We start from the raw sequence: 11,052 nt of genomic DNA on the forward strand, positions 1-11,052 counted from the left end.
ATAGTACATGACCGATTTTTTTTTTTTATGTTGTCGGTCAAGATACCAGATAACAAAAAAAGTCTAGCGCGACCTGCCGCCCTGACACCAACTCACACACATCTTCATTCAGTCTTACTTGTAGATCGATGTTTCTTTTCTTGGACGTTTTGATGTTAGCTTGTCGATGTCTCAGTTTTATTCGCTGGGAAAATCAATAAGCAGCTTGAGGTGACTCTGCTGCTCTCTAGTGGCGAGAAGCCGTAATGTTGGCTGGTAACAATCTGAATGCATTATGGGAGATGTAGTTTGTAGTCAATTCGTGCTCAAAACCTATTTTAAGTCAATCATCAGCCTATAAATTCTGGGGTGTGGGGGGCACATAAAATGACATGGTGGGCCACATGTGGCCCGCGGGCCTTGAGTTTGACACATGTGCTCTAAACTATGTAACTGGCATAAAATGTGGAACACGACTTTTAATGCTGGATTAGGATTTGTAAACCTCTTACAATCTCCACACAGTTGTGGCACTGTAAGAGGTTTAAGATTTCAGTGTGTAAATAATAAAAATACAAAGCTAATATCCACTGAGAAACTGTTCTATCTTTTGAGTATTCAAAAAAAATATGTTCAATTATTTCTATTCAACAGGCAAACCTCACCTTAAACAACAGCAGTGAGTCCTATCAAGAGAGGTTATCACGACTGGAGGGAGACAAAGAGTCACTAATTCTGCAGGTATGACACTCATGGTCTTGGAAAATACAAAAAGGACAACTAAGATTGCTTAGAAATTTTAGAATGTTCCCAAAACTGTTTTCCTCCTCTGGGCATCTGAATATAGAGTGAATTACCTGGGAATTGATTCTAATCTTTGGTTGTATTGCAACAAGGTAGAGTCGGGGAAAAGATGGCAAAAGTACAAAGATGTATGGTGGCATTGTGTTGCAAATGTTGCACAAGTTTCTGCTTCATTACCCAGGTGAAGCAACAGTAACAAAGTGGGTTTGGTGCTATTATGACACCACAATCTCTTGTTTTGACTGATGTGTTTTTCTTATACCTGTAGGTGTGTGTAGCACTCGGGGCGGCTGAGCAAGTGCTTTGTAGACAGGCTTAGGCTCGCACCATTATGCGACCTGTTGCATGAAGGTGTGTTTATGTGTCCAAGTGAGTTTAGAGCAAGTGCCTTTTATCATTCATTAGGCCTCAGAGAAAGAAAATAAATTCTTTAGAAATGTTTGCTTCAACGGTTGGTGTACCGTTGAAGCAAAGTTCAGCTATTTCAAATCAGTTTTAGCCTCTCGGTATCAAAACACAACAACACAAGTACACTATTGCACATATGTGGGGTAGATTCTGTGCACACGTATATAGATTTAGCACAAACAGTAAGTTTATTTGTTTCTGGTTAATTCTTTCTTTCTTGTAAAGTTTCTCTTCAGTAATAAGCTTCATGGTGTGGAAAAGCATGTTTGGTTTTTTTCCTTAAGCAGCTCCACATTTGCTTGAAAACTCATTTGTGGGTTGAGTAGCAGAGTTGAGTAATTGGGTCTTACCAATGAAGTACTTGGCAAATACTAATAAAAAAAGAAGGCTTGTCATCTTTTGATTTCTCCACAATTAGAAACTGAACTTGAGTGTACGGTTCATGTCAGAGTGATCAACACAACATGTGATAAATGTGGGTTGAAGAAGGCCATCCCACAGAAATACGTGTTCAAGTTGTTGAGCAACAAAAAGAGGAGTTTCAAAGCTATTTTGGTTGTGTACATTTCTTTTGGGTACTATTGAGGCCTCTACTTGTTAAATGAAAAAGGTTCTGTAACAACCAACATTTCTTGTTTCTTTAAACTTCTATCGTATTCAATCCAAACACTGTTTGGTTCTTATCCCTTCTCATTGTCTGAGATCATCTGGTCAGAAATCAGTGCTGCAGACTAATTTTTAAGACAAATGAAGTAGACAGAAATTTCTGTCCTGATCTATTCTAAGTTGTGCAAAAAATTACCATTTTCTTTGCATGACTGTGAATCAGTTAAATCTTTTAAGAAGCACCACGAACATTTCTTTCTTTGCCACCTTTTAGTTAGTTAAGGCGTAATCTTGTACCGTTTTCTAAAATATTTTCTTTTGACCTATATTTTTGTTTTTGATTGTTCCCATCCTCCATAGTGTTTGCCTTCTTCTGTTTTGCATGTTGTGACTTCTACATGGCAAACTGGTTTATAAATTAATTGCACTTACTTAGGCAAAAGGAGAGTCATTCAGAGTAAGCTCTTGGTAATGGGAGTGAGATTTTGTCAAAGTTTTTGTTGGCAAAACATACAAAATGATGCTGCTTAACCTACAAGTTTCATAAAATATGCTGACATTTCCTTACTTTTTGTACCACGTATATTTACCTTTATGTGTTGCTGAGATTGCTGTAATTATTTCTTTATTTAGAATCACAGAAATTTCCTAAAGGAACTTTTTCTATCATATCTCATATATGTGGACATTTTAGGAACCTAAGCACCTAAGCATCAGTTTATTTTGAGAAAATATTCATTATGTTCTAAATTATCTGTTGACATACAAAACCCCTCATAGGTGAGTGTGCTGACAGACCAGGTGGAGGCTCAAGGGGTGAAGATCCATGATTTGGAAAGTTCTTTGGTGGAGCATCAACACAAACTCAACAGTACAGAAGAGATGCTACAGCAGGTAGTTGCCTCTACTAGACTTTGAACTATGCTGATTTGTTCAGACAATGTTAGCACAAAACAATTAATTTGTGTGAATCTGGACCAAAGTCTGGAAAGCCTCATAATGACTGCAAGAGTAATTCAATTAACTTGTTGTTCCCATAAAAATATACAGGATACTCAGACAGTCCATCTCCTTTAAAACGTGACATTTTCTGCACTTTCATGTGTTTTTCATAAACTGCACCCAGGAAGAACTTCCTCTTCAAAAGTTCATTACTTGGATTCTGGAGAAGGTAGCTTTGGATTACTTTGGCAACAAAAATATTTAGGACGCTCAAACGTTTTCCCAAACAGTTTCTCACTAAGGGTGCCTGTCTGGTTTATGCAAGGCCAAACTAGTCTGTCTGGGCAGGAGATTAACTGCACAGCAAGCCACTCCCCTAACTGGTAATAACCATGACTGCTCACATGCGGGTTTCTGGAGAGAAAGAGAGAGACAGGAAGGAAAAACAGAGGGAGGGAGAAGAGAACAAACAAGGAGGAGAGAAACAGCTGTAAAAAAGGTGGAGAGATGGGAGGGAAAAAGAGCGTAGTGGTGCTCCTGCAAGAGCTGGATGTGCTTTGCTGGCTCTCGGCTCTTTTACTTTAGATTTGAGACGGTTTGTTAGAGGCCACTGGATGAACTGGATATGTGAAACCTTGTCCAACGTGAACTCCGACACATTGTTTGCATGAAGGAAATACTGACAGACACTGGATAAACCAGGTATTAACTTTCCTTCTTATGTTGCAACTCTTGCAAAATCTTCGTTGAAGCCTGGAGTGGGAAAAAAAACAAAAACTAAATAGGTCAAAAACTTATTTATAACCGTGTCTTTTTTTTTTTTTCCTTGTAATACTTATTTAGCAAGCTTGCACATTATGAAACGGGCAGCCAGTTTCTTAGAGATGTGGTCATTATGAGGCTTTGGACCTGAGCCCTAAATCTCTTCCTGGTGACAGAATTAAAATACTTTCCATCTGCTCTCTAGAAGAAGTTCAGGTCTTTAAAAAAAAGTCTGCACTTTAAATGTTTACATCTACTTTCACTGTTTTTTTTTTTTTCTCTTTTCTGGATGTTCAGCACCTGCTTGACATGAGCCAAGTAAGAAATACATCTACCCTTATGTTCTGGTTTAACTCTGATGGCTAACAGCCTTTGAGGAAAGATATCACAGAGCTATTAAACTGTAATCTCCCTCAGCTTTAGGTTTGACAGGAGGTCATTTTTATACAGAGGACAGGGAAATGCACCTGTCAAAGTTATTTTGATATTCTGTCAATGAATGTTTTGCATGCTTTTTCTTGGTCTCTCCCCCTCCCTCCTCTCTGCTATGTACTTTGAGAGAGCTGCGAAATACACATTATAAATAGTGGTCATGGGTTGTGTATATTTAGCCACCCAAACAGCTTCAGAAACCAGTGTGGTTTGTGTGGAGGGACAGTCATTACAGAGCTGGTAACTTGCTGTGCCTCACACTTCCTGTTGCCTTTGTGGAGCAAGCGCTGTATCTCGTTCAAAATTAGGGGTTTAATGTATAGGGTTGCATCTGCCTGTGTTTTTCACACTCTTGCTGTGTGTCGTTGATGACAGGAACTCGTGCATAGGACGTCACTGGAGAAACAGAAGCTGAATCTTATGGGGGAGGTCTCTTATCTGAAACTGAAGCTGGCAGACATGGAGGGAACGCAGGTCCATGGGGCGGAGAGGCAGCACAAAGCTGAGGTGAGACTTCTCACTGGGTCAGGAACGCCTCAGGTACATTACATAGATCATTTTGGGTTTGTTATAGTGTCTGTCAGTTAGAAAAACCGGTGTGCAGAGAACAATCACTTAATTCACAGTTGCTTTGTCATAGTTTCCAAAGTGAGCAAACCTGATTTTTAACACCATAAAAGTCTTGTTTCCAAATTACCTTTTATAGTTTGATTTACTGAAGATGACTATCTTTAATCACAGGAAATTTAAACATAACTCTGGCTGTAATGACAGGGGTAAATATAATAATCTGCTTTTTGAATGGAGGCCGTTGACTTTAAGGAAGCCCATAAATCCTTACAGGATCTGTGGAAACAAAACATTCACCCAAATACTGACTTCATTGTACCTGAGAAAAAAAATAGTGAATGGGATTTAAAAAAAAATTTTCTTAGTTTAACCAGATCATTTATTTGCTTAAGACTGGCGTGTTAGGTTTCCAGCAGACTTCCTGTGCATTTAGAGACCGTATGAATTATAGAAACGGAAATCAGAACTTTTACCAGATGGGATACTGTAAAGTATGTAATTACTGTCCAAACACTGCTCAATGGATCTTTTTGTCCTCAGTTTAAAGGAGTTCAAACCCAAGGGAGCTGCCATGATGGCACAAATATGTGAGCCCTTAGTTATTGAAAGAAATTCTCAGTTTAAATAAAAAAAAAATCATAACATTTTCTTGGAATCATCTGAATACAGTTAATATTTCTGGAGGTTTGCATTTGTAGGTCCACAATATCACACCTGCTTTGACTAAAGGAGGTCAAAGAAACTGCTTTTACCACTATAGTTGTCGCCCGCGTGCTGCCTTTGTTATCTAAACGTCATGTCCTCACATATGCATGTTTGCATGTACACACACACAGGGAACTTGGTCCTGGAGCCAACTAGCTTATGGTTAAAATTAGCCATGGAGGCCTTCCATATCATTTGTCATATCCGTTTTACTGAACCCCAAGTAAGACTTCCTCTGTCCACTGTCCAGGCATAGCATGTGGGCTGTTTACACACCGTCTGGGGGAACATGGGTAGAAATCACCTTGAAAATATATTGATGTCTGTTATGAAAAACATGGAACTCTTACGTTCCATGTTTGTAAAAACTACATAAAATATATTTTGGACAAACCAGTGTTGGCTCAGTAAGAGTAACGGTACCAGTATGTGTCCCTTTAAATAGTCATTTCAAATGTAGCCATATGAAGATACATTCATTACCAGAAACCTGGGATGACTGTATGTTCATTAACTTTATAGATAATATAAAACAATGAAATGAAATTAAAAAAATACTTCACATAAAATGAAATAGACTTTTAGTAAGGTAGCCTTTGAGGTGTAAAACAAATTAACCAATAATTAAATTAAGAACTTGTCAACCTCTAATGTGACATATATCCTGTATTTTTGGTAAAGAACAATAAATGAAGACCACACCTCCTGTAAAACGCGGTTAGGTCATGGTGGTTCTTATCGCAAATAATGAATGATGGGAATACTTTTCTTCAAATATAGTTTAACCTTTCTTAAAGTGGATGAGTTCTTAATGCCAGTCAGTTTTAACCCAAAACATAGAGCATTAGCAGTTTTTTTTTTCCTTTTTTTTTTTTCTAAAATTGTTCAGGTTGAATGTGAGGTCAGAACTAAAATCTGCCAGAAAATGTTTGTGGATCACCTGATTGTCAAAATCAGTCTGACTTCTTACGGATTTTAGGAACTGTGAACAACCACAGTCTTATCTTATCCGCAGCCCCACAAATCTGTCAGAAGGCCTGAAAGATTTAGATGATTTTGGCAAGACAGAGTGGGCAAACACTACCAAGTCATATGAGACATGGACAGACTCCAACTAACAAAGACAGACTACTGAAATAAAATTAAAGAGGTGGTTTAATAGAATTTTGTGTACACATATTCAAAAAAAGTTGATGCACGCCTTTTTCTCAGAGTTTTTTATACCAACAGATTTATTTATTTTTTCAGTTGGCTTGCACAGCTGGAAAAGTTTCAAAATTATTTATTTATTTATTTATTTATTTATTTATTTATTTATTTATTTATTTATTTATTTATTTATTTATTTTTTTTTTTTTTTTTTGTTTTATCACAAATATCTGGCATTTAGGTGTAGACTTTTTAAATCCACAATATGCACAAATCCTGCACATAGTTTCTTTCTCTCTCTCTAAACATGTTCTTCTCAATGTTTTTCTTCCCCACTCTATCTGTCAGACTGTAGTGAATTTCATTAGTGAACTGCAGGAGCAGATGTGTCAATTTCAGAAGGAGATCAATAGCAAGATCCTGGAGAAAAAGGCCTTGGAGATCTCGACTGACAGCAGGTTTCCAGTGGTGGGCCCCACTGAGTCCCCTGAGGGCCGAGGCAAAAACTTCACGGTGTCCTGTGATGGACCCTCGGGGTGTATGCAGAAGCTAGAGGAGACTCCAGACAGACCTTTGGGGAACCTGGGAGAGGGTAGCTCAGATGCAGAGCAGCTGTGCCACTGCGGAGGAGAAAGAGTAGGCATAGTTCACCTGCATGGCTTCCAATGTTGTGCACAGCATGGGTTGTCTTACTTTATTGTGTCGAGCATCAGATGGAATTGAAACATTCACCAGTGCTAAATATAGCTGAACAAATACAACAAATACATTTTGGATTATAGAATAACATGACATATTAAGAATTGTCAGTCATTAAAGATTGTGTGCTGTGTGAAATTATTAGAGGAAGCGTCTTTGTGAAAGCAACTGGATTGTAAGCCTGCTAAGTTTTCCAAATGTTCCTGTTTAGGTTTTGTTAAAGGAGCTCAGGATTCTCAAGGACAAAGTACAATATCTGGAGGACCAGAAGTTACAATACGAAAAGAAACTCAAGGCAACCAAGGTAAAATATCTCTGTGTTGACATCGTGATACATCATAAGTGACCAAATTCCACTGTTAATTGTCCGCTCAGCTTTCCTGAATGCAGTCCAGTCTGATGTTTCAGCCAGCTAAGTGAGTCATTCTCTTGCGCACGTGTTCGCTCTCTTTTTAGGCGCGTATGGGCATGGCATATTTTTTGTTCAATAGAAATAGAATTAATAATAGCTTAGTCTATTTAATTGCTGACTTTATGTTTTCTTATATGGCTTTATTATAGACTTTCCTCTGTATTGTTTTTTATCTTCAGTTAGAAAAACAAGTGCACAGCTTTTAAAAATACAGTACATAATGAAAAATACAAAGGAAACAGACATCTGTAGAGATAAGAACCTGTACAGTTCAGAAACCACTTTTTGTAAATGAACATCCACTGTGACAGCGGTCTAGATGTGTCATTTTTATACATTTTGCTACATTCTGTCTGGGTTTTTGGGAACTGGGGACCGCATTTGTTGTCGCTTTGATATCATCAGACAGACTGGCCACAAGAATTTTGTTAAAGAGCAGTACGCCAAGATTACTATGCTGTTGAGAAGTAAATAGAGCACAGGATTTGGAACTATGTGAAAGATTTAAAAAAAAAACTGACTGAAGCTAGAGTTTACTTTGCATAAACAGCTGAAAGGAAGTTCAGTCAGTCTTACAGAAATTGTTTCCTTATTTAGGTTGTATGAATTCCAGTAGACTTTTTGTGTTAAAACGTAACTTTTAATTATCCATCTGCATTACAGAACTGATTACTGTATAATAGCCATACCTCGTGACTTAAATTATCATACTTGTCACATTTAACTTTATTTCCAAAGATGGTGACACAGTTCAATCTGAACAAATCTGAACAAACATCTGTGTCCTCCTTATGCAACTTCCTTTAAAACAAACTAAACTGTGGGGAGTTGTGGTTCAACATTTGGTGCTTTAGAACTCAGAGAAAATAACTTCTCCCTTCTTTGTTTGGGGTGTTTTCATACATAGCAACTTTTGAGGAGATTTGAAATGGATGCATCTGTCTAGCCTTTATTGAGTGTAAAGTTCTTGGATGTGAACCTTTTGTAAACAGTGAATAGACCTATGTTTTCTTTCTGCTAAAATTCCTCCTTGTGTGTCTGTGTCACCCTCAGGCAGAGATTGGCAGCCTTCAGCAACTTCTCCTCACAAAGAATGCAGAAATTGAGAGCTTGCACACTCAGTTGCTGGCCAGACCTCCTCTGACGACAGAGATCTCAGAGAGAGGTAAGCAAACAATTTGTGCGACTTCAAAGCTTCAACAACCTGCCAGTAAAATGCTGCAAATACATACGCATAATTAGATGAAGACAATTATCGACTGTCCTTTTGCATTCAGTAACAGCACTGGAAACATTTCGGCTTGATCCTATATAAATTGTGTATTTTGGGGGCGGGGGTTGTGTGTCTGTCTCTCAGAGGAGATGTACAGGAAAAGACTAAGCATCAAATGTAAGCCTATTGAGCACTCAATACAATATCTTGGGCCTTGTCTACTACTAACTGTAGATTCACTGCTTTTTCTCTCGGGTGTTTTTTCTTAATTATCTTTTTTATTTCCTTCTGCTTTAAAAGACTGCTTTGAAAATTATTAAAAGTTTTCTTAAATTACTACTTCAGTCTTTATTCTCTTTATGTGTTTCTAAAGAAACAACATCCTTTTAGTCAAAAATTGTCTGCTTCTGAGATCTTGACTCATAGTTATTATCGTTTACTAGAAATGCTGATGTATTCCTGAATAAACAGATTATTAAACTGTGTAACTTTTTTGTGACTTAGATCAAGAACTCCAAAGGCTTCGCAGTGGAATGAAATCACTGGTTGCTACCAATGATGAAAAGGTAAGCTGCAAAAAAAAATTTCAATCAACTTTTTAAAATTATTTCATTGTGGAAAAACATTTCATTACACCATAACTTATCCAGCTGCTCTGTATGTGGGAACACAGTCAATTTTCAGGAACGTACCAGCTATTAGATCCTGTTATTTATTAGAGGTGCCGCCCTCTGACCATTTACGTTTAGCACAGAGGATCTTTTGTGTTCTTGCACTTTAAGCACTTGCAGACAGACTTGCGTGTAGCACACTAGTGAGGACCTGCATACACACACACACACACACACACACACACACACACACACACACACACACACACACACACACACACACACACATGCTGAAACGAGCCTTTTCAGACTAGCCACAATTAAGCAGGCTTTGCTCTGCCAAGTTTAATTTTGGAGTGAGCTGCATTAAGATAACTATGGCAAAACCAGGCATGGGCACCACTTCAAAACAAACACACTCCTTGCAGCTGTTTGCTGCAAAATACAGTTTCCAGTGAGGTCTAGGTCTGTTCCCTCCCTGTCCGTTACTTTGATGTAAAGGCCATATGGTGGAAGGGTAATGTCTGTGGGCGTATCAGTCACCAGCCGAGTAAAACCAGCAGCGGGTGGTCATGCTTCTTAACTTTTAATGAATACCCTAATAGGGTTATGTTGACTTTAAAGCTCCACTGCTGTGTTTTCTGCAGGACCGACAGATTGAAGAGCTCACTCTGCTCCTGAATCAGTGCAGACAGTTCAGAGATGTTAGTCACATCTCAAGACAAGGTATTGGGATTATTTACCCTTCTATAAGAGTGACTGAATTTCTACCCTTGTGATGTATAGTGTATAATCCTTCCATGACTTGTCGCAGCTCCATCTGCTGTCAGTTCATTGTCAAATGGTCGGACTGCTTCAAGTAGCAGTGAGGAAGGAGACCAGATCCTGAGCAAGACTGTTGACTCTGCCAGTACAAAATCTGACGATGTGAAGTCTGAGGTGGGTTTAAATAAACCTACCAGGTTTTAAAGTTAGTGTGAAAAATACAAATCTAAACAGTCCATGCGAATTCTGTGTATTGTAACTTTTTGACCCATGACAGGTTTCAACAAATAGTTTGTGTTCCCAGCAAGCATCAATCCAGACAGATTGCGATTCCAGGTAGTAAAATACTTTTTCATCATAATGAATTTTGCATCTCTTATTGGAATCTTTCTGAGGGTGTTTTGCCTTTTTTTTTTGTTTGTTTTTTTTACAGAACGGAGCTACAGATTTTATCAAGTAGCTTGAATGACATAAACGGACATTCACCCAAGGTATTTGTAGTATTAGTGAGGTATTTACCTTCCCTTATTTTAATCAACAGAAATGCGCATTTGATTCAAAAGTAGCACGTTGGTCTCATTATGAATATTTAGGGTTTTTGAATATTTATTTTGTTGCATGCTCACGGTTGAAAACTACTAAGTTACTGGCCCAAACTTGGAGATATAGCGGTTATGTTTAGTGTCCTCTACTTGACTGTGTCCTGTACAGTGTCATCACTGATTTCAAATTCTTTAGAAGCGTCTTTAAATCGCTTACCAGACTTATGAGTTGTTATAGTGAAAGCCTCAGACAGAGGCTTTTGTCTTACCATGCTGTTCATTCTCACTTTAAAAGTCAGGAACACACCAAACTAAATGTCTGAGATTTAAACAATCAATTGCTTTCAAAATTCTGATTAATCCTGATGTTATATTTATGAGTTGATGGTGATAAATGTGTGAGTGTGTTACTCCTGAGACATTTTACAAAAAAAAAAAAAAAAAAAAAAAAAA

General features: G+C 37.9%; 1 protein-coding gene across 7 annotated transcripts in view; it reads left to right on the forward strand.

Moving 5' to 3' along the window:
* LOC106950360 (liprin-beta-2-like) overlaps window positions 1-11,052 on the forward strand; it is a 34,109-nt gene that overhangs the window by 13,761 nt on the left and 9,296 nt on the right. For 2 of the 7 annotated variants that reach the window (XM_015037156.1, XM_015037151.1), the window contains exons 3-14: window positions 634-720; window positions 2,578-2,691; window positions 4,309-4,440; window positions 6,706-6,993; window positions 7,268-7,360; window positions 8,522-8,633; window positions 8,826-8,858; window positions 9,186-9,247; window positions 9,940-10,018; window positions 10,107-10,231; window positions 10,335-10,393; window positions 10,491-10,548. In XM_015037156.1, the coding sequence (XP_014892642.1) occupies window positions 634-720; window positions 2,578-2,691; window positions 4,309-4,440; window positions 6,706-6,993; window positions 7,268-7,360; window positions 8,522-8,633; window positions 8,826-8,858; window positions 9,186-9,247; window positions 9,940-10,018; window positions 10,107-10,231; window positions 10,335-10,393; window positions 10,491-10,548 (1,242 nt within the window). Of the gene's footprint in view, window positions 1-633; window positions 721-2,577; window positions 2,692-3,181; window positions 3,442-4,308; window positions 4,441-6,705; window positions 6,994-7,267; window positions 7,361-8,521; window positions 8,634-8,825; window positions 8,859-9,185; window positions 9,248-9,939; window positions 10,019-10,106; window positions 10,232-10,334; window positions 10,394-10,490; window positions 10,549-11,052 lie in introns of those variants that run through there. The other 5 variants (XM_015037154.1, XM_015037152.1, XM_015037153.1 and 2 more) reach the window with 5 other exon arrangements.

This window comes from Poecilia latipinna, unplaced genomic scaffold (genome assembly GCF_001443285.1).
Source record: "Poecilia latipinna isolate Pla-1442-1.1 unplaced genomic scaffold, P_latipinna-1.0 Scaffold396, whole genome shotgun sequence".
Classification (NCBI taxonomy): Eukaryota; Metazoa; Chordata; class Actinopteri; order Cyprinodontiformes; family Poeciliidae; genus Poecilia; species Poecilia latipinna.